Consider the following 24,860-nt stretch of genomic DNA (forward strand, 5'->3'; position numbering starts at 1 on the left):
ATGAAGATTAAAAAAGCACTTGCTGTGACTCATTATTTCGCCGTGTTGCCGGACGAATGAGGTTCTGTCATTGAGGATAAAAGAAGAACTGCTATCTAAAGTAAGAATAATCTAAGTGTAGGCGACTCCCAGTTTAAATTTATAAATCCCCTACTACAAGAATATTCTTACCTTCACTAGCTGTGTCGGTCTCGATGGCTGAAACATCTGTCCAATAACTGAAAGATTTGGTAGTCTCGACAAGTTTCTTCAACCTTCTTCATTTTCAGCTTAATTAATTTCTTACAGACCAGCTTTTATTCATGAGAGGTGATATCCGTTCCCTTGATTAGGGAATGAATCGTCTTGTTCTTCTAAGTAGTACCTCATTCCTAGTTTCCTCCACTTGTACTTACATCTGACCTCTTCCATACTCAGGAAAGACCTTAACACTTTAATTGCACTAGCACTAAGAATTCACTAAGCGTGTCTTCAAAGGACACATGACAACTCTAACGATATAGTTCAACTCATCACAAAGGACAACTCACTACTGATAAAGAAAAGTGACTCTAGGAAAGGGAAAAACTACGAGTAGAGGAAAAACAGCCGAAACTATATACACACTGCAAAGAAAGCTATCTAACAGAAACACACGCTGCTCTGGCCATATTCAAATAGTCATCGGTTTTCCATTATTTCTTTCATTCCAATATCTCGTCTTTGAAGATACCCCTTAAATTTTAAATTAGCCTAATATTCCAACGGATACCAAGGGTTATACTTTATTTTAGAATTAATGATATATGAAAACATGTTAATAATTTAAAAAAATTGCCTTACAAATATCACCCATAAGATACACCTAGACACAATAGTGTTTACAACAACACACTGATAAACAATGTTTAAATTAACACATTCTATTAGTCTCGGTTAGCAAAAAAAAAAAAGTGTTATACAAATACACAAGTGAAAATAGTTGCATCTGAACAACCTGCCTAACATGGGCCAGTAGACCTGGAGTGCTCTTCCATTCTCATGTTCTGTTAGTGATGAAGTACTTTTTTTTTACACTTGCACTTACAAGCTATGAGAAGTTATACCTCAGCTCGTTTCAACGCCCCTTTTCCTCAGGATTCCACCCACAGCAGTCGACTAACACCCAAGTACTTATTCACTGCTAGATGAACAAGGGCATCAAGTATAAGAGACTAGTCCTAGTTTCGACCTGTCATGTCTTGAACCCAAATCCATCAGCTGTGAAGAAATGAATCACCACAGTCCACTAATGAACGAAAAATTTATACAAAGACCCACCAGGCAAGAAGTGACCTCGTAATGGTACTGTCTACACATGATTATATGATCAAAGACTCGAATAGGAGGTGTCCTTCCTTAAGAGAGCCTAACAAATCGGGAAACGGGTCGTTAGTCTCAAACTTTTGACCAATGACCTTAAGTTCAATTGTAGGAAAGCTGGTGGAATCGATAATTGCGGACAGATTTCGAAGCCAATTTGAAAAATATTATTTAACCAACGAATCGCAGCACGGTTTTACGAAGGGGCGTTCTTGCCTTACAAATTTATTAACTTTTTTGCTGAGAAGCCTGGCCCATAGCCGGGCTCCGGGAGTAGAAAAACTCTCAGAACTCATCAAAAAGTATGAGGTATTTGAAGCCACTGATCAATATAAAAAAAAAAAAATTACGCTATCGTGTATATAGATTTCTGTAAGGCCTTTGAAAGTATCACACAGGAGATTGTCGAAGAAAGTGGCAGCTCACGGAATAAGTGGAGAAATTATCTCCTGGATCGCGGCATGGTTGGCAGATGGACAACAGAGAGTTTGCATAAATGAGGAGAAATCAGTGGGAAGGGAGGAGGGGAGGACGCCGTTACCAGTGGTGTTCCACAGAGGTTAGTGTTGGGCCCTTTATTGTTCATAGTATATATAAACGACTTGGATAAGGATATGAATAGCGATGTATGGAAGTTTGGGGATGACAACTAAAATACACGGTCAAATAAATTATGATGAAAACAAACGAAAACTACAGCATGACCCAAATAGGTTGATGCTGTGGTCTGAGAAATGACAGATGCAGTTTAATGTAGATAAATGTAAGGTTCTATTACTGGGAAAATAAAATAAATGTGGTACCTATAAACTCAACAATGTAGATCTCAAGCAAACTGAACGCAAAAAAAAAAAAAAAAGAAAGACTAGTCCTGGTTAGAAGTAATCTTAAGCTGTAGGATTATACAGCGCATGTGCGGGGGGGGGGGGGGGTGGAAGGTATTCAGGCTCAATTCAGGGAACCGGAGTACGGATCCAATTCCCTAGATCAAGAGCCCCTCACCAGCGTCAAGGACCCTCCCTTGAGGCGAACACTCTCTAAGTGTACATGAATAGTTGGACCTCCCTAGCATGGGCCAGTAGGCCTACTTGCAGTGCTTCTTCTAAAGACAATTCGAATTGACACCATACCTGTTTGTTTTTTAATAAGCAACTGAAGATTGGCCCAAACTCACTCATCCACGAGCTGCTTACCGAGGGTGGATTGATGATTTGACCAATCACCCATTCCTTCACCCCTAGATACAGTGACTGGACACACATGGGAATATTCATCGCAGCACCAACATATGCATGTATCTCAGGGGTCTTACCTATGTTCAAGGCACAAATAATACTGAGAATCTTACAAATCAATCAACCCCGTTGTGGCTACGCACGCACGCACGCACGCACACGCACACGCACACGCACACACACACAGGAGCTGAGTCTCGACCCCTGCAACCACAATTAGGTGAGTACAAATAGGTGAGTACACCTGATCAAGCCTGACAAGAAACTGGAAAAGTGCGGAGGCTCGCAGCACGCTTTTTCCTAGAAACAGGGTTATGTGCTATGAGAAGAAACAGCTAAACATAATGCCATCAGAAAGCAAACTGACCAGGGAAGACATGATAACGACATTAAAAATACTCAAGGGAAATTGATGGACAGAGACATATTACTCAAGGCGGGAAACAGGTATACGTGGGCACAGTGTGAAGTCAGAGTGGTGTGTCATGGCGTATTTCTTCAGTCTCATAGTAGTCAGGAAGTGGAATAACATGTGAAGTGGTAGAAGCAGGATCTATACACATCTGCAGGAATAGGTATGATAGAGCACACGAAGCAAGGAGAAAGTGAACTTAGTAATGACCAATTTGAGATACAGGGCCTGGAGCCGAGACTCACCCTTTGCAATCTTAAGTAGGCGAGTGTGTACATACGTAGGTAAATATGCACACAAACACACACACACACCTACGCACACACACACCTACACACACACACACACACCTACACACACACACCTACACACACACACAGGAGCTGAGTCTCGACCCCTGCAACCACAATTAGGTGAGTACACACACACACACACACACACACACACACACACACACACACACACACACACACACACACACCAGGCCTAGTGTCTAATCGTCATGTGCCTAGGACAAAATGGTAACCAACACACACACACAGAGCTGAGGATGGGCTATGACATTAATAAGAGGACAGGAAAGGAGACATGATAACGATGTACAACATACGCAAGAGGAATTGACGCGGTGAAAAGATACCTGGAGGGAATTTCTGAGAGTCAACACCCCCGCGGCCCGGTTGCAGACCAATCCTCCTGGAGCATAAAGACTGATCAACGAGACTGTTACTGCTGGCTGGAACGTTCTAACCACGGCCCGACATGTCTGGTACTGATCTGAGAAAATTGCCCAGTTCCCTCTTGAAGACCGCCAGAGATTTGTTGGTAATTCTCATTCACGGATGTAGGGAGGGACACGCTTTTCAAGAGGCGGAAAGTAAGTACACAAGGACACAGATGAAAGTTGACAATACATGCGAGTCAGGGGGGTGACAAAGTATTTCTACAGCCTCACAGTGGTATAGGTATAATCGAGACAATTGAATATATGATGGGGCTCACGAAGCCGCGAGAGAGAGAATGAGGAGCGATGGGTGGAGGATCAAGTGGAAGAGAGGGAGGGGAAAGAAGACAAGAGTGGGGGAGAGTGAATGGGGAGGGGAGACACACACACACACACACACACACACACACACACACACACACACACACACACACACACACACACACACACACACACACACACACACAGCCCATATACAATGCTTTTCTTAACGGATGTACACTCAGCTAATATACTCTGAAAAATAAACCTCACAGAATACATACAATAAGATGCCATTAACATTAAAATTCTAGTAATTAACGCTTTGTTACGGGTATTCCAGGGACTGGTATACCCGCCTAACATAAATATTAAGTAATACACTGTCTTATATACAAAATAAAATATAATCAGCTTTTATAGTTCCCCGATACAGAATGTTTGGAAAGTGGAATTGAGAAAAAAGTACATTGAAAAGTGAATCCTGAATCAGTTGTACGTTTCAATCACATATACAAAAAAAAAAAATCCCACTGTATAGGAGTGTAATCATAAAATATCATTGCATCTGGTGAGGGAAATGGCAGCTAACATCACCAGACTATTACAAACTAAATTAATTTCGGTTTAGGTTTTACAAACAAATTTTAATTTTTACACTAATCTTAAGGGCACACTGGTTAAGTAACATCTACTTAGGTCTTACACAAGGTACATTTTTTTTTTTTGACAATGGTATTGAGGGTACACAAACACAAAAATTATATTATGTAGATTTAATCAAAGATAACCGAAAGGGCACACAAGAGTTATGTTTTTCATACATGATGTAAATTTACATACATGTAAATTTACATACATGATGTAAATTTACATACATGATGTAAATTGAATCAATGCGACTTATTTCCACTGGAGTCCTTGTTATTTAACATACATATGTAAGGTAATTCAGGATAATTATTACCTTGAAATACTGTCATGAATTACATTACTGATAATTGTTATTGCATGCACGTAGGAGTCAGTGTGTGAGGAATGGGCAGTACTCTCGTTTGTTCCAAGGAATCGGAGGAAAGCTCTAACTCCTTGGATCAAAAACCCTTACCAGCACCGTCTCCCCCTTGATGTATATAGAGAGACAAGCAATGGACAATAGTACATATATTTATTATTTACAACCAGGATATCCCGTAACATGGCTGGGATAATACCCTGAGATAAGTGTAAAAAAAAATAATATCACTGCATGGCGGGTGTCCTCACAGCCTCCGAGCGCTGAGCTGAGGAGACACGGCTGAGCTGAGGAGACACGGCTGAGCTGAGAGGACATAACAGAGCTGAGGACAGGGCTACACACAAAGGTCCGCCTGCCTGGATTCTCAGCTAATGCTTCCCAGGATAAAATCAATGGCATACCTTGCAAACGGTCGGGTTCGAGGCCTCCATCGGGGCTTAATCCAATGATGGCGAAGTATTCGAAGAGCCTCTGGCTCTCTCGTTGGTTAGATGACATCATTTTGGTGTCATTGCGACACTATCCACAACATCGTAACAAGAGGGAGCACAGCACACACATCACCTTCCTTCACTACTGCTGGAGGAACACTGAGCTTAACACCCACTCCCACTGACACCCCAGTACACTGCTCTCACACCATCATTCCCCACCATCCCATCTCCATTCTAATTTTCTCCCACTATACACTCCTTCTCAACCACCTAGTACTATCAGACTACATAGCCAATGAGTATCTTAGATAGTCTTCACCATAATTCTTTTTCTAATTAATCCATAACGTCGGCTATAATACATATTTGCATTATGTAGGTATTCTTGATTTTTTTAGAAACAGTCAATTGTGGAGACATGCTAGCTTTGAAAATTATATGTACTCGAATATATTATTTCATACTGAATATGTAAGCATTAGTTTAACAGCTGTAGTTGTAGTAAAATATATTTATAAAATAATTAGTTGCCAACTTTCAATTGTCAAGATTCCTCATAGAAAATGGATATGAAGGGGAAACATAAATGTTGAAGTAGGGAAAACCTACCACCACCAATGGCAGAACCATCACCAACAACAGCACTATCAGCAGGATCGCCACCAGGAAACACTGACTACCACCAGCAAGATCACTACCAGCATCAGCAACAGGACCAACCCCTGGTGGAACACCACCTCCACCAGCATCACCACCCACAAGCACACCTAATGGAAATGAGTTACATTGACTCCGTCGGGATAGCCTACATTCAGAAGTACATATAATTATATATGATATCTAAATAAGGACTTACCACTAACAGTATCACCACCACGACGACCACCAAAAAGGTCAATTTATTTTGATTATTTACCCAGATTAACCCAGAAAGTCACGCAGTGTGGTTATCCCATTGGGATCCTTTGGTCTTTCCCTTGAATGCCACCCACAACAGTAGATTTATTGCTAAGTACTGCTGGGTGGAAAGCACCTAGCAGTGTACATGACTTGGCTATATGAGGAAGACATAGTCATCGTGTCTCGGCATTCCATAGACATTATAACCTAGCAATGGCCTTTTTTTTTTTTTAACTAGCACAAGTAAATGAGTACAACTAGACAGTGCAGACTTGAGGAAACCTACACTGAGGTGTCGTGGAGTGCAGACTTGAGGAAACCTACACTCTGAAGTGTCGTGGAGTGCAGATGTAAGGAAACTTGCACTCTCAACTTAATTTTTTTCTACGGGGAGACGCTAAATCTATAGCTGTCATACAGCACCTAGGGGAATAGCAAGCAATCAGAGGCGATCCAAAGACAGGAAGGAGAGCTCCAATTCTTTGGCGCAAGAATACCTCCCACGATGGGAGATGGCTGTTAAAGAAAGTGGCAGCACATGGTATAGGAGAAATAATTCTTTTTCACGGATCAAAGCATGGTATACCTGGAGTAGGAAAAGTTCTGCTTCATCGCTTATTCAGATTTTGAGCTTTTAGTCTGATTAACGGCTCGCTGAACGCAGTCATATTTAAACTTCAGTAATTTCACTCATTTCTTTGTTGTTGACAGAGCAAGTTCCATCTTGACTCAGCAAGAACCTGGATATTGAATTTTTTCCTTGGGCTTTGCGTATGAGAAGAACTATTTTTTATTCCTTTCAATTTCATTAACTGCTTTTAGCTTCCTCTTTCTCTCCTGGAATTTGTATGATTCATTCAATGGGATTTCGATACCTCTATTTCTCTAACCAGTTCTTCCTTCCTGGTGGGCGAAACGTCTCTCAAGATACCCAAGTGTTGCCTATGTGTCCTATTTACCAACTCGTTGGTATATTATGTTTTTGCTCCAAGTGTAACCACCTTACTCTTGGGTAGGATGATAAAACTGTCCAGAGATTTGTCAAGACTGGAGGAGTTCATGAGCGAGACATGTGCAATACCTGGGTATCTTTAATAAGAGACGTTTCGCCCACCACTTTATTACAGGGACATGAGAATGGAGAATTTTTATAGAGGAACCAGTGGAAAAAGTAGATGGATGCAGCAGTAGTAGGCGTAGTCACATGTGGGCAGAGTCACTAGTGGAAGTACAACTACCACTATTACTACTACTACTACTACTACTACTACTACTACTACTAAATAATAATAAGAACAAGAACAATAAGAATAAGAACAATAAGAACAAGAACAATAAGAACAAGAACAATAAGAACAAGAACAATAAAAACAAGAACAATAAGGGCAAGAACAAGAATAAGCAGATGAAGAAGAGCAAAAGAAGAATATACAGAAGATGCAGAATGAGAATATGTAGAATATAAAAAATAAAGAAGAAAGCTTAACTATACAAACTTTCCTATCCTAGAATGGGGTAAACTGTTGAAATAAAGAAGTTAGTGTTGTGGACACAGAAAATAACAACAAATACATTCAACACAAATCCAAAATTACGTACATAAACATCATAAATCAATAAAATACAATGAATTAATATTGTTGCTAGGCGTGACTCCGCAACCACGTATTGTGTATAGAATTGTAACGTTATAGCATTATAGAACTTTATTGTAAGCCTTCACTGGCATAGTGTAATAAGGGAGATTTATTCCATAAGCAATAAAATAAAATAATACAGCGTATTAAGGAAGTTAATAGAAAGTGGTGACCAACTACTCTGTCACTATTACGTGACGTCACAATTGTGTCTGTAATTACATCGGTTTTGCTATAGCAATTTAGTGTTTTATTATCAATGCATGTTAATATAGCAATCCCTGATGTAATTAATTATTTAAAATACAAAATATATATAAAAATTCCAACTGAACGGTATCCGAAATGGTTTCAAGAAGGTTCCCAGAGAGTTAATTTTTGCTATTATTGCAAGTATTTATGTTCTTTTTTATATTGATTATAATAAGGGACCTGTATTAAATTTTTGTTAGTATTATTTAAGAAAATACTTGTCATAAAAATAATAAAATAATTGTTGCAGAAGCCAATTTGAAACACATACGAGCAGAAACTCGTTGGTAAATATTTTTGTAAACAGATAATTCTAATCAAACGTCTTTTACTATTCGCTGATATTTAATTAAGCATAGGTAAAATAACAGAAAAACAAATTTATGCATTATCTAGTAGAATTTGATAATATAGTAAAATATATATGCCAAAATAATTGTGAAGCTGAGAGTGCAGAAATCGACAACACTAGTGAATAACAACACGGTGTTCCGCTGCTCCTTCTTACTTATATTGACTTTACCCACCTCCTGGTGGATATATCATGCCAGCCAGCGTACGTTACCAACCAGTGAGTATCACAGCACCAGTGTGTCACTCTACATAGGTGGTAGGAGCCGCCAGTTATGCTAAAACACAGTCAGTATTACAGGTGTGAGAAGGAACTAGTTCCAGCCAGGAAATGTTCCGAGTTGAGAAGGTCAAATGGAACTCTTCTTATATTCTTATGTAACAGTTTTGTGTTTACTTTGACATCTCCTGTGAGTTCCTTGGTAACTGTAATTATCTTGCTTAAATGTACCTAATGTGCTTTTGTGTGTGCTCTTCAAGGACCCCAATGGAAATAGGTCACTTAGTTGACCTTTTTGGGTTATTAAGTTTATTCAGATACAGGTACACGTAAATACATAAATTATGTACTTATAGAAATAAAGATATTATAAATACCAGCATGTGTGTGTAGATTACCTAGGATAACCCCAAAAAAGTCAGTGACTTATTTAGCTGGGGTCCTAGGTAATTTACACATGTGGTAAACTATGATGGTTTTACTTATGGGGACCTGTACCTGTACCTAAGTCACGTTGACTTTTTTGGATTATCCCAGGTCTCTACACATATGCTGCTATGTATAATAATCTATGTAACTATTTGTGTATACCTGAATAAACTTACTTGCTTACTTTCCTTTTACTTACTTCTCTTTTACTTACTTACCTTTTACTTACCTTTTACTCACTTACCTTTTACTTACTTTTTACTCGCTTACCTTTTACTTACTTTTTACTTACTTACTTTTTACTTACTTACTTACCTTTTACTTACTTACCTTTTACTTACTTACCTTTTACTTACTTACCTTGAGGCTGGTGAAGGATTCTTCATACAATACAACTTAATTTGATCCCTATACAGTATGCAATTTACATGTAATAAAATATTGTTAAACAGAAAGGAAAGCCACTAGTATGTGATGCATTTTGGACATTTAAACTACCTCCTTCCATAGATCAGTCCTGATTGCCTCCCTTTAGCCAGGCTCTCCTTGACGTCTATGAGTTTTGCGCTTTCATGTGAATGTAATGTGTATAAAATGTAAAAATGTGTGTTGTGGAGGTGGCTATGAACCCAGATTTAAATTGAAATCAAAGTATTGAGTTGAATTGCATATCTGCAGTTGTTGTAAAGGAAAATAACCCATATGTTCTACCTCATATATAGTGTACTAAAAATTGTTTTTTATTCATAAGAAACAATGATGAATATTGCACTTTTTTATATTAATAGATGAGTTGCATAAAAAATAGTATTTAATATGCAGATTGCTTTTGCAATGAATTCAACTACAATACTGTAATGTTTCAGGTTCCATTATCAGACGAGGAGAACAGTGAGAGCATGTCAGACTCCATGGCCAGTCAAAGGCTGGATGAGGCAGCAGCAGCCAGTGCTGCTCCGCCACCGTACTCTGTAAGTTGTAGCATGCAACAGTTGCTGTTTTATATTGTGATAACGCACATTTATCACAGTGGTAGATAACATCATTTAAATTACAGGCTAGTGTTACTAACAAGTGCAATAGAATGATAAAAATCTGTTAGAAAAATGTAGGTTCGCTACTTTTAAAGAAAGCTTGATGAAATGGGAATGTCGTTTAAATATAGCAAGAACTAGCACACATACCCTAATGTGTTATTATGATAGAGTAATATATCAATGAAATTATTCTCAAATATTACTGTATCAAAAAATGGATGGGTCAACTTTTTATTTCTTTTAAAATCTTTTGATGATTCCCAATAAGGTACAGAGTTGGAAATAATTTTTTTTGTGTGTGCTTAACCTTTAAACTGTCTCCACTTTACTAATACACAGCAATAACTGTGTCCAACATAGTAGTACACAATTTTTTGTGCTTTCAAATCTGCCACCTGCCAATAATTTTGGCCTTGTCACAGCTCTCTGGATCTTCTATAATCTATTCATACATTTGAAAAAATCTAAGGCTGAAACAATTGTAATATTATAAGTATTCCTTCTACATAGCATTAGAAGACCAAAATAGTAAAAAATGGAGAAACAGTTATACCATATATACATATATGCTGTATGTAGGTAGTAGGTTGGTAGACAGCAGCTGCCCAGGGAGGTACTACCGTCCTGCCAAGTGAGTGTAAAACAGAAACCTGTAATTGTTTTACATGATGGTAGGATTGCTGGTGTCTTTTTCCTGTCTCATAAACATGCAAGATTTCAGGTATGTCTTGCTGCTTCTACTTACACTTAGGTCACACTACACATACATGTACAAGCATATATATATGCACCCCTCTTGGTTTTCTTCTATTTTCTTTCTAGTTCTTGTTCTTGTTTATTTCCTCATATCTCTATGGGGAAGTGGAGCAGAATTCTTCCTCCGTAAGCCATGCGTGTTGTAAGAGGCTACTAAAATGCCGGGAGCAAGGGGCTAGTAACCCGTTCTCCTGTATAAATTACTAAATTTTTAAAGAGAAACTTTTGTTTTTCTTTTTGGGCCACCCTGCCTCGGTAGGATACAGCCGGTTTGCTGAAAAAAAAAATATATGCTGTGTATGTACTGTATATTTCAAGTGTAGCAATGACAGGCTAAGCATTTTCTAATGTTCGAAGAGCTAAAATATATTTAAACACATCCAATATCATAAAAAAAATTAGTGTACCTAGTGTGAAACATTAAAAACCCATTAAAAAATTGAAAAAATCACACATTAGTGGCTTCAATAAATTGTGAAATGTAAATATTGTTGCCAATGAGTGATTTTTTTCCAACTTCAACATGCCTTAAAAACTTTAGTTTTTACCAGAGTCCACTAATTTTAGTTTTATTTGATTCAGAATTTTTATTTGTGGATATGCCATAGTTTAGGGGTTATTGAGTGAGTCATTAGACTGACTGAAGGACTTATTAATGTATGAATGCAAATTTGAGAACAGTAATAAGAGGAAGAATGTCATTATGAGACAGGGTTACTAGTATTGTTGAGGATATCCTCATAATGGCCCATTACTCTGTATTCTGTTATTGATGGAGATTTAAATCTCTTAATGTTTATATTTAAAGGTTACAGATGACAATGAAGGTTCAGCTCGTACAACCATGGATGACATTCCTCCCCCAAAGCCAGATATGCATGCTCCTCCACCATATGAAGAATCAGAAACCAGAGATGGATTCACCAGTTCCATTGCAGAACTACCAACGGAGGAGTCCTCTGAAGTGCAGCCACCAAGTTATGAAGAAGTACAAAGGCTTAAGGCTTTGGAAGCAGCTGAAGATTTTACTTTGCCTCTTTGCCATGTGAGTCATGTACTTTAAAATTAACAATTTATTTTGTAATACAGTATTATGTTTAAGCTTGGTTGTCTTGTCTAACTTTTCACTGCATTGTTAAGGATGATACCTTATACCTTTACCTTTGAAGTTTCAAGAGTTTCACTACTCTCGGAGCCCGGCCATGGGCCAGGCTTGTATCTGGTGCTTGCCTAGTCAGCCAGGCTGTTGCTGCTGGAAGCCTGCTGCCCCACATATCCATCACAGCCTGGTTGATCTGGCTCCTGGTGAAGATACTTGTCCAGTTTCCTCTTAAAGGCTTCTATACTTGTTCCAGCAGTGTTTCTGATATCTTGAGAATTCTCTTTGCATTGGTTTAACCCTTAAACTGTCCAAATAGATCTACGTTCACATGCGTAGTGCTCCAAAAGTAGATTACGTTTTTTTTACATATTTTCAAATAAAACAAAAAAAAAAGTAGATCAGAGTTTTTTTTGCAAGTTTTCAAATGTAAAAAAAAAAAAAAAAAGATTACTTTTTTTGCATACATACTTTCAAACGTTGAAAAAACGTAGATCTACGTTTGGACAGTTTAAGGGTTAATATTTGTTTAGCTTAGCAGCCATTTCCCCAAAGGCTGGGTAACTCAAAAGAGGAAACAGTGTGAACAAGGTGGATACATGATACTCTCTTAGAGGATACTTGTATTCTCTAGGAAAGAGAAGACATTTCTACATCTTGGGGTGAAGGGAGTTGAGTAATAAACATTTTGTGGTATCCCATAAACATATGATGGAAATACTAGTTTAAAAGATTCCTAGGTTGAGGAAACCAAATTTTGAAGTAAAACATCAGCAGAAACTTTTACAAATTGGCTGAGAGCACCCAGTCAAAGCCTAGATATATCTTATCACAAACCATACGGTACATTTCAAAAATACAGGACTATATTTTTTTGTCCTATGAGTAGTTTTGCATTTAATGGTTGGCCATACAAAGAATTTTTTATGAACTAGTTAGATCTGCTGGTCAGCATAATTTGTGAATAATTCACTAGGTTTATTACTTTCATATGTATCATTTATTTTTTAATTTAAGGGAAATGGTCCACTTGGTGCAGCCAACATGACTGGAACAAGTAGTAGTGGGATGCGAGTTCTTCGTGTTTCTTCTCTTGGAGGTCTCGACCCAGAAACTGCTGAAATAGCTGAGGAGCAACTACTTGGCACAGACTTTATGTTCTTTGTGGCCTTTGCAGGTACAGTACTGGTATAGCTATATTTCACAAATGTTTTCCTTTTCAAGTAAATACAACAAACCTCTTAACACTAACTTAACTCTTGCATCCTATTTTAATTCTCACCAGCACACTTTTAGAACTGTTATTCATAGTTGGGTTTCTTTCCACATATTCTTAGCCCTTATTCTCTTGCATATACCCTTTAACTCATTATCATTCCACTGTAATCACCTTTCAAAATTTATTGCACTCAGTGTTAAGGCATTTTTTCATCTCATTTATAAGAGGCTACAAGCATTGCCTTTATATCCATATTATATTTACACATTCAGACAATACAAGATCATATCATTCTTTGGTTTTTGCTCATCAGATTCCTAAGGGGTAACCAGCCCTTTGCTTTGGCATTTGGTTACCTTCTGTGGCAGGCATAGCTATGATGGAGGGCTCCTACCCAGTCCTTGCCATGAGATTGATATTAAGCACGGACAGGATTGCTAGTAGTTTCTTTTTCTTGTAAAATTTATGATGGCTGGCAAATCCTAACTTCTACTAATACTCACTATACACTTTGTTAATAGTTCTTATTCCTATGATATTCCCTTTCCAGTGATGACTGTAAACAAAATTTTAGGTGATTCCCAGAACCATTAGTAGGCACTATATATATTTACATATCTCTTAATACAACAATCTTCAAAAGGAAAAGTGATGAGAGGGAATTAAGATTAGCTTAATATCTTAATGTATTTGTAATATTTTTCTGAAACTCAAGGGTACAGTACTGTAGCATTCAAGAAGTCCTTCATGCTTCTAAGAATGTTATTTTGAAAACCAATACATGACTGTTGAAATCAGCTTTTCAACTGAAATTGCATGATTGTGGTTGGGCCCAGCTGGTTCTCTATATCCATGTTTCAACTTGTACCCCATCACTTGTGCTTGGTAAATGGTCCATTTTTAGGGCCAACTTCAAGTTAGTATTTTCAATTTAATTTTCTTGTCATGTTTTGTTAACAATTTTTTTTTTTTTTAATATTTTCATTGCACCACGAAACTGTCTTAAAATGTATTTTTTTTCTCTCTCTCTCTCTCTCTCTCTCTCAACAAGTCGGCCATCTCCCACCGAGGCAGGGTGACCCAAAAAGAAAGAAAATCCCCAAAAAGAAAATACTTTAATCATCATTCAACACTTTCACCTCACTCACACATAATCACTGTTTTTGCAGAGGTGCCCAGAATACAACAGTTTAGAAGTATATACGTATAAAAATACACACTATATCCCTCCAAACTGCCAGTATCCCAAGCCCCTCCTTTAGAGTGCAGGCATTTTACTTCCCATTTCCAGGATTCAAGTCCGGTTATATAAAATAGCTGGTTTCCCTGAGTCCCTTCACTAAATATTACCCTGCTCGCACTCCAACAGATAGTCAGGTCCCAAATACCATTTGTCTCCATTCACTCCTATCTAACACGCTCGCGCACGCTTGCTGGAAGTCCAAACCCCTCGCCCACAACACCTCCTTTACCCCCTCCCTCCAACCTTTTCGAGGACGATCCCTACCCCGCCTTCCTTCCCCTACAGATTTATACGCTCTCCATGTCATTCTACTTTGATCCATTCTCTCTAAATGATCAAACCACCTCAACAAACCCTCTTCAGCCCTCTGACTAATACTTTTATTAACTCCACACCTTCTAATTTCCACACTCCGAATTTTCTGCATAATATTTACACCACACATTGCCCTTAGACAGGACATCTCCACTGCCTCCAACCACCTCCTCGCTGCAGCATTTACAACCCAAGCTTCACACCCATATAAGAGTGTTGGTACTGCTATACTTTCATACATTCCCTTCTTTGCCTCCATAGATAACATTTTTTGCCTCCACATATACCTCAATGCACCACTCGCCTTTTTTCCTTCATCAATTCTACGATTAACCTCATCCTTCATAAATCCATCGGCTGACACGTCAACTCCCAAATACATATCTGAAAACATTCACTTCTTCCATACTCCTCCTCCCCAATTTGATATCCAATTTTTCTTTATCTAAATCATTTGATGCTCTCATCACCTTACTCTTTTCTATGTTCACTCTCAGCTTTCTACCTTTACACACGCTGCCAAATTCGTCCACTAACCTTTGCAATTTTTCTTTAGAATCTCCCATAAGCACAGTATCATCAGCAAAAAGTAACTGTGTCACTTCCCATTATGTCAGCATAATCTTTTTCAATATGTTTACATTTCCTGTATTTCTTCTGTTTTTTCCTTTCTTTTTTTTATTTCTTAAGTCTATACTATTATTCATATAGATTTTACCTAATTATAATTTTTATTTTCAGCTGCTTTTGTCTTCAATTGGGTAGGATTTGTTCTGCTGCTGTGCTTCTGTCACACAGTTGCTGGTCGCACAGGTGCTTTAGCAGGCTTTGGTCTCTCCTTAGCCAAGTGGGCAGTCATTGTTCGACACTCGACTGACTTGGTGGCTGATTCCAACACTTGGCTTCTATGGCTTATAATGGCTCTGGGTAAGTATACAAGGCAGTAATGTGTGCAGTCAGCTTTGTGGACCTAGATGAAGATTTTTAAAGAATATTCTATATACTATAATAAAATTTTCAGGTAACCCAACCACAAGGATAATTTTTTATAAAATGGTTTGAGGTGAAGTCAGGTAAGGTAAATGTTTGTGTATCTGGTTACATGCACAAGAGAAAGTTGTCTTAATATTTTACATTATAGAAATGCTTTTCCCAGTGAGCTAGTTGTTCTTTAGGCAAGAACTTTAACAAATGCAGTAGTCAGTTACCATAAATACAGTTTAATTTATTAATGTATGTAATGTATGTAATGTGATTTTTAATGTGTCAAAAATTGTGCTCTAGTTATTGAATTTAGTATGGTTTCATCTGTGAGACCCTTGGGGATCCACTTGAGGTTATAACACCTCTAGTCTTAGCTAATACACACTTGGGGATCCACTTGAGGTTATTACACCTCTAGTCTTAAGCTAATACATTACAGGACAGGTGCAATTTTATTCCTTATTTTTGCCCAAAACAGCCTTGTTTGTTCCTCGCTGGTCATTAAACTGTTGTTATGGTACTCTAGCACAAGCTAAATGGGGTGTGGGATGCCAGACTAGGTCCATTTATCCTGATTTCATACACATCTTGATGGTGTACCCTTTGTTCTTAGAGCTACATAAGTCCCTCCTTGTTCTGGCACCACTCTATTGCAGTCCTTTGGATCTTTCCTAGTTTCTTTATATGCTTTATCAGGTGCAGGTTCCATGCTAGTGCCACATACTCAAAGATGGTTTTAACATGCGTGATCATTGATCTGCAGATTTTTTTTTTTTTTACAGTACTGTAACACTCTTCATTGTAGACATACATGATTTAGTTGCCACCTCATTGTTCTCGGAAAAGTTGAAGAAATGAGGATTGCCTCAGTAAGCATATGAAAATGGAAGAGTTGAGGAGACAGAAAAAAGAGGAAAGACACTCGTGTAAGGGCACTAAAAATCAAAGAATATGGCAGTGTAGAACGTAGCAAATTACCTAGTGGCAGTGTATTGTGAATAATGCAGTACAATAAAATAAGTTTTTATTAAGGATCCACACTAATGCTCATTCTTCTATTTTTTGCAGGAATGCTAATCTGTATGCGAGCAATCTTACAGTATGTCCATGCCAAACGTGAGTGGCACCAGGTTCCTCACAACTCACGACACCGCTTCTTCTTGTTCTACTGAAACTAATCAAAGTGTTAAAAGTATTGTGTACCACCTATTCTGAATATTTTGTATGCTTAGTATTGTAGATATAACCTGATATTTGGTATGTAAATTCTGATAAAGGCATATTTGTGTGTCAAGTCATCTTCACTGGAGCAAGTATGCTGATGACGAGAGGACAGCCTGTTATGCTTTGGGCAGAAACTTTATGTAAATGGGAATACTGTAAGGTTTGCAATATTTTCATGATATATAAATTTCAGATTCCTTCTCAAATTTTCATTTTTACCTCTAATTTTATTCACATCTTATTTTTTTCAACAAATTCCATTTAATCTATTATCGACTCCAGTAACTTCATAGACTTTTATGTTCACGATTGTCAAAATACTTAATTCAACTTTTTTGTTGCCGTGGCCTGTCCTCGTAATTGTCTGCTCTTTTATAAATTTTTTGTTAGACTGATTGGAAAATATGGGTGTGAATATTTGCTCAGGAAGTTTCATTAAACTTACTTTATGCAGGTGTGATAAATATTGAAAACCTAAAGTAAACACTTGACCTTCCACCATTTCCAGAGCTATCTGTAACTGAACAAAAAGGCACAATTCTGTGACTGGAATAATACACAAATAACCCGCACATAGGAGAGAGAAGCATATGATGTCATCATATGCTTCTTTCTCCTATGTGCAGGTTATTAGTGTACTATCTTTAATGGGTTGAATCTTGGCTGGAGTCTATCCAATGGGTGTGTTGTTAGTTCTGGAAATTGATATATATTTTTTTAACATTTCTTAATACTTAGCACAAGAAGATAGACAATGTGTGTCTGTCCTGGACAATTTTCAAGCCTTGCTTGTGTCTTGGCACTTATTTTGTAACTGAATTTTAAGTGAATCATAAATATTGTTTCTACATTAGTTCATTGATACTTGAGGGTCTTTGCAGAATTTTGATATTTAAATCTTATTTTAGTTGGTGGTACCAATCTTTTAGGAAAATAACTGAAGTAATTGACATCGTTTGTGATAGAAACCATAACAGAAAAGAAAAGCAGGTAGATTTTATAGTTTGACTGATGTTCTGAAAATTGTTCATTTCACTGATAATGCATGGAATGAGAACTGACCAGATGTGAAAATATGCTGTGTGTAAATTATATCTCGTTAAATATTTAAAATAGTTTTTATAATCGTTAAATTGACTTATGTTTTTTAAGCTTCCCCATTGCATTAACTTGTTTATTCAGTCTTATTTCATAAAATTTGGCCGTTTTATTGGTTTTCTTGAATTTTATGCATACTATTTACAAGAGTTTTTTAACATGTATAATGTGTTTCAGGGTGTGGCAATCCATGAAACCTGGTTTGATGAAAAGTGCCACATCACACATCATATGTAACTAAACATATAACATCTTTTTTTGTTTTGCTTTGCATGTTTCTTTTTTGTAGCAGGAATAGACCCAGGGGAGTATTTACCAGGCCTGAGTTATAAGGGGCTACTTGAGTCACTATCATTAGAATTAGTACGTTCTATCTTTTAGCTGAATTCATTGTTACTTCCCTTATCATTGCTGCAGTCACAATCATGTAATGATATAAATACCTTTTTTCTGTGAAGAAATGTGTTGAGTGCTTGAGGTTGAATGGGCAGTTACATCTTGCATTAGATTGCTTGTATTCAACTTTAAAAATTATTTATCATGTGTCATAGTGCCAGATGTGATACTGAATCTGTGCTTCCCATAGAGCACTTTAGGTTGAATTTTTTCCTAAGAGGAACTAAGTCACATCTAATCTAAACATTTGTTTGAAGACTTTCAGTGGCAGATCACAGGGAAATAGAGCTGTGATACTTGCCTATTTAAAGATGTGTCTACTGGTTTAAGAGTTAGTCTGATTTTTCTTTCATTTGAAGTAATTATATAATTCACCAAATAAATTTACATTTTAGGAGTAGTAAAAAACGAAATTTAAATGTTTAATCAGGGTTCTCTTAGTTGCAGTAAGAAATATTAGAAAATGCAGTGACAGTTTGTGTAGTGAGGTGTGCATGTAATCAATGTAAACAGAATGTTTCCTAAATTTCTGTTCGTCACATGGTTTGGAGTATTAAACACGGCAATATTGCAACAGCAGGGTAAAATTGTGTTTTAGTGCATAAGAGTCTGGTGTTAATGCATCACAGTTTTAGATGTGTGTGTGTGTATGTCATTTTAACAATAATGAAACATTATTCTTCCACCTTAATATTTTTGTGTGTGTGCATACTTGTGTTCATGTGCATATGATTCTTCATCCTGTGTTTATGCATGTGTTTGAGTATGTAATATTCAGGTTGAAGAATAGTGAATCATCATGGTTAAAAAATCTTGTAGTATATTATCCTTTCATTTGTTACATCAGCTGTTGATATTTCTTCAAAGGTCTAAATCTGATAACATAAAACTGAGAGTAAATTCAGTACATTTTGTGTTCGTGTATTAAACCAAATTTTTTGTTAGTTAATTATCTTTTCTTGATTGGTTTATTATATTCCCCATTTTTTAAATTGAGAGAAAACTGGCTCATCCTTTTTAAGGTCATTAAATATAACTATCTTCACAGCTCTTTTCTTCTTCTTTCAACAAACTGGCCAAATCCCACCGAAGTAGGGTGGCCCAAAAAGAAAAACAAAAGTTTCTCTCTTTAATTTTAGTAATGTATACAGGAGAAGGGGTTACTAGCCCCTTGCTCCCGGCATTGTCGTCGGCTCTCACGACACACATGGCTTGTGGAGGAAGAATTCTGTTCCCCTTCCCCATGGAGGCAAGTGGAAATAAACAAGAACAAGAACTAGTAAGAAAACTAGAAAACCCAGAAGGGTCTGTATACACATATACAGTATATGCTTGTACATGCATGTGTAATGTGACCTTAATGTAAGTAGAAGAAGCAAGACCTACCTGAACAATCTTGCATGTTTGAGACAGACACCAGCAATCCTACCATAATGTAAAACAGTTACAGGCTTTCGTTTTACACTCATTTGGCAGGATGGTAATACCTCCCTGGGCAGTTGCTGTCTACCAACCTACTACCTAGGTCACATCTCTTTTATCAGACAATAAATTTTATTTGCCAGCCTTCTACTTGAGGCCATATGAAAGTGAAAAATTGCATCAACATTTCAGTCTTGAAAGAGGAAAGTAGCATCTTGCATGGTAATGTGAAATTAAAACATGTACAAACCACCATGTGGCTATAGTTTGTAGATACAGTATCTAAAGTGGAAAATATTCAGTGAGAAGAGGTTAATTCCTTTCCTCTTTCAATGGTAATTCTTTCCCAACACCAAGAGCAAATATTTAACTGCTTGAGTAATTTTCTAGTGCAGGCTCTGTACTTCCCACATACATACCTTAGATATATATAGTCTTTTCAGTTAGTAATGTATAATAATGGTATTCTCTGAATTATGATTAGCTGGATTATACTGTACTTTTAAAGAGATTGGTAGATAATGTTACTTTGATAAATAATCATATATAGTTTATTTTGGAAGTGCAATAAAATACTGTTATAATATTTGGGGTTAATTTTCATATTTCTGGTTTGTGCCCAGTCCAGTCAGATTTTTATTATTATAATGCTCTTATAATTTTCCATATGATATTCAGTGTTTTGTTGTTTTAGCGTTACTAGCAGTGGAACCGACTTTATATAAAGCATTTATTTTTCAACATCTTGAAACATTTCAAATCAGTTAGAGGTTTAGTTGTGGTAAAGCTCTTGGTTTTTCATTTTGTATTGTTCTTCATCAAGGTTTTGGCTTTATGGTTTATTTCACCAACTAATAACCATAGTTAAATAATTATTAGAATATTTTGTCACTTGTAAATTAATTCTTATTAATAGAACAAATGGGGCTGAAATGGTTATTAGTCATCAGTGGATGTTTCATATATATATATATATTTTTTTTTAAATACTTGTACTTCTAAAGTTTTGTCATCCAGGTTGCAGTTAGGTGGACTGTTTTTATTTTGTCAATTAGTATGCACTTTATCCATCTTTTTCAGTTATTAGCAGTTTCGTGTTAGTGTTTGATATGCATTGTAGAACCTGAAATTCCTTGTATGTTACTTCATTGCAAGGTTAACATTTTTAATTTATTATTTACACACTAGAAATTAAAAATGTGATAGCAGTGTTAAATTAAAAAAAGAATTTTCCAATGCTAGTTCCTGAGAAGCCTCTTCCATAAGAGGACCTATTGTAAAATTTCCATACATTTTAGATGCCTTCAGTTGTGAAAAGATGTTTAAAGGAGCAAACCTTGAAGCATTTGCCATAGATTACCACCTCCATGTTTGACTATATGTAATAGAGCAGTCACTGTACTGAAGAAGAAGAATCAGTAATATGAAAGTAATGTGGTTTGGTCTCAGTAAGTACATAAAAAGTAGAAGCAAAGCAGCAGAAGAAGATTAAGGCACAAGTAGGGTTAAGACAGGTGAAACATGCCATCACAGAGAGGGTATGGCAGAAAGTGAGAAATGGTGCTTGCAGTAGCAGTACTCCACCATACACAAGAATAATTACTGCAGTGGCAGTAACTGGAGCCAAGAATCATCACTAGACACCAGTACCCTATACAGTACAGTGCTCTCTCAGCCAACAGCCCAACTGGCTTATTAACTAAATGTGGGTATTAATTGTTACCCTTTAAAGACTAATTTATTTGGTATTGGTTTTTGATGGAAACAATGTTTATTAATTCAGTATATCATTGACTACACCATTTAGTTTACAGTATATCGAGATATTTTATAAGTGACAGAGCAGATGTACATCATGAAGTTTAGCATTGTAAGAGTTAAGGCTATACAGATACTAGTAGTGAAGAAAGGAATAAAAAGTGTAATGGTAAATTTCTGTGAGTAGTATTTTATAATTCTGTTAATTGAACAAGAACAATAGATTTTTTGATGGTTAGAGGGATATGTATACTGTACTGTATTGAAACTTGACTTCTGTTTTACCCAGCCATTTTATATTTTTTTTTTTATGTTGTACCTCCACTTATGTTTTCTGTTTTAGATGTTAATTTCAGTTTTTACAGATGTCATCAATTTGAAATTAACCCTTAATTTGTGACTTATAGGGACTAGCTTCACCTTTTTTTTTAAGGGCAAGGTTTTGAATCTTAACTTAGTGACATTGGTTGACAAAATCTTCCATACTACCTAAATATGTACTCTACTGTAATATAATCTTACCTACCTAGAGGGTGTTCCGAGGTTCAACACCTCCGTGGCCCGGTTCAATACCAGGACTCCTTATAATATTTATAAAACATAAGTTGTTTGTTTATACACATTTCAGTGTGGTGGTGTCAGGTTTAGCACTAAATTTGATTATTTCTTTTAACACACTGGCTGTCTCCCACTGAGGTAGGGTGACCCAAAAAAAAGAAATACTTTCATCATCATCATTCACTTCATCACTATCTTGCCAGAGGCTTGGCAATATCACACTTAAGATGCCTCCCCCCAAATGGCAAATATCCCCACCTCTCCTTCAAAGTGCAGGCACTGTACTTCCCACCTCCAAGACTCAAGTGTGGAACTTGAGACATAAAGCAACACGTGCGTGTGCACAAAAAAAAAAAAAAAAAAAAAACTTTTAATGTAAAATTCCAGCACAATGTTACTATCATGCAGTTGTGAACCTAGCTACATTGGCAAGGTGTTCATATACATATATGCCATGTGATCAACACTTCCCATGAAGTATTGACCAGTTAGGTAATCCATTTTATCAGTAGAGAACTTTTTCAAGCAAAGGTAATTTGTAAACACTTGTACAACCCTAGGAGAGGTTCTACTACACACTGTTATTTACTGTCAGACCATACCATGTGCTGTACATATTAATGAAATCACTTTTGCTACTGTTCACTTAATTTTTTACAATAACACTAATATTCATTACCATATCTTGTTATGATACCCTCTTACATCTTCTGGGAGGATCCAGATGTACTTCTGCTTGTTTAACACTCACATAATTTAATGTCTTCAAAACATAATGTGTAGTATCATTAGCGCTGTATGACCCCTACTGTTTTATCATTTCCTCGTGATAATAATAATATAAATAAATAATGTAAGCAGCAACACTGGTATCACTGTCACTGCTGTCCGGAATACTATTATACAATGTGTTCTCTTCCCGTATTCTTGCCATTATGTCCACATTATTAAACAACCTCTCTGGGAGGGTATGAAGTACTGAACAGATGTATTTACTGGAAGTAAATTTGTTGCACATGATTAGTAAATTCTTTTAAAGCTCCTCTATATAGTGTAATTTTCAAGTGCAAAAGTATGTCCAAAAGTAAATAGCACATGAAAAAACCTTCATGTTATGAAGGTTCAATTTTGGATGTACTTTTTAAATTGCACTACAGTGGTACCTCGAGTTTCATACATAATTCATTCCAGAAAGCTATTCCAGTGCCGTTACCAAACAAATTTGTTCCCCTAAGGAATAATGTAAATTAGATTAGTCCATTTCAGACCCCCAGAAATACACTTACAAAAGCACTCATAATAATACACTTGCATAATTGTTCGATTTGGGAGCTGTACGAAACTTAGGGCACCACTGTATACAGAATAGCTTTATTAGAGAGGGTATGTCACTTTTGCTTAAATGAAGCCCTCAGTAATTCATTGATGTAAATTATGCCCAGTATCCCATGGGGTCATAGTTTTATGGTTAAGAGTTAATTAATAAAATGGGTCTTGTTAACAGTATGGATTTTTTTTTTTTTTTTTTTTTAACATGTTGCCAGTTTTCCACCGAGGCAGAATGACCCAAAAACAAAGAAAAAACTTTCATCATCATTCAACAACTTTCACCATCATGCATACATAATCACTGTCTTTGCAGAGGCACCCAGATACAACAGTTTAGATGTCTCTCCAAACCCAATATCTCAAACTCTTCCTTTAAAGTGTAGGCATTGTACACTGTACTTCACACCTCCAGGACTCAAATCCAGCTACCTGGTTTTTCTGAATCCCTTCACAAAATGTTACCCTGAATCCCTTCACAAAATGTTACACACATACATACATACATACACACACACACACACACACACACATACACACACACACACACACACACACACACACACACACACACACACACACACACACACACACTCACACACATACACTCACACACACACACACACACACACACACACACACACACACACACACACCACACACACACACACACCACACACACCACACACACCACACACACACCACACACACACCACACACACACCACACACCACACACACACCACACACACACCACACACACACACACACCACACACACACCACACACACACACACACCACACACACACACACACCACACACACACCACACACACACCCCACACACACACACACCACACACACACACCACACACACACACACCACACACACACACACACACCACACACACCACACACACCACACACACACACACACACCACACACACACACCACACACACACCACACACACACACACACACCACACACACACACACACACCACACACACACACACACACCACACACACACACACACAACCACACACACACACACAACCACACACACACACCACACACACACACACCACACACACACACCACACACACACACACCACACACACACACACCACACACACACACACCACACACACACACACCACACACACACACACACCACACACACACACACACACACCACACACACACACCA

At 37.2% G+C, this 24,860-nt stretch overlaps 2 protein-coding genes across 4 annotated transcripts in view; one reads left to right on the forward strand and one right to left on the reverse strand.

Moving 5' to 3' along the window:
• Positions 1-5,592, reverse strand: part of pns (DENN domain containing pinstripe) — a 168,431-nt gene extending 162,839 nt beyond the window's left edge. For all 3 annotated transcript variants that reach the window (XM_053786015.2, XM_053786013.2, XM_053786014.2), the window contains exon 1: positions 5,393-5,592. In XM_053786015.2, the coding sequence (XP_053641990.1) occupies positions 5,393-5,492 (100 nt within the window). In that variant the 5' untranslated portion in view covers positions 5,493-5,592. The remainder of the gene's footprint in view (positions 1-5,392) is intronic.
• Positions 5,593-8,665: 3,073 nt separating this feature from the next.
• On the forward strand, positions 8,666-17,369 carry Ndfip (Nedd4 family interacting protein). The gene is made up of 6 exons (XM_053786016.2): positions 8,666-8,785; positions 10,081-10,185; positions 11,816-12,052; positions 13,124-13,283; positions 15,625-15,810; positions 16,936-17,369. Exons 1-6 carry the CDS (start codon positions 8,759-8,761, stop codon positions 17,037-17,039), a joined length of 819 nt encoding a protein of 272 aa, XP_053641991.1. The 5' UTR covers positions 8,666-8,758; the 3' UTR covers positions 17,040-17,369.
• Positions 17,370-24,860: the final 7,491 nt, after the last annotated feature.

The sequence above is a fragment of the Cherax quadricarinatus genome, chromosome 50 (assembly GCF_038502225.1).
Source record: "Cherax quadricarinatus isolate ZL_2023a chromosome 50, ASM3850222v1, whole genome shotgun sequence".
Lineage (NCBI taxonomy): Eukaryota > Metazoa > Arthropoda > Malacostraca > Decapoda > Parastacidae > Cherax > Cherax quadricarinatus.

Coding starts and splice junctions, on each gene's coding strand:
- Ndfip (XM_053786016.2), top strand. CDS start 8,759: ATGCCAGCCAGCGTACGTTACCAACCA. Junction 8,786..10,080: donor CCAGCGTACGTTACCAACCA/GTGAGTATCACA, acceptor GTAATGTTTCAG/GTTCCATTATCAGACGAGGA. Junction 15,811..16,935: donor ATGGCTTATAATGGCTCTGG/GTAAGTATACAA, acceptor TATTTTTTGCAG/GAATGCTAATCTGTATGCGA.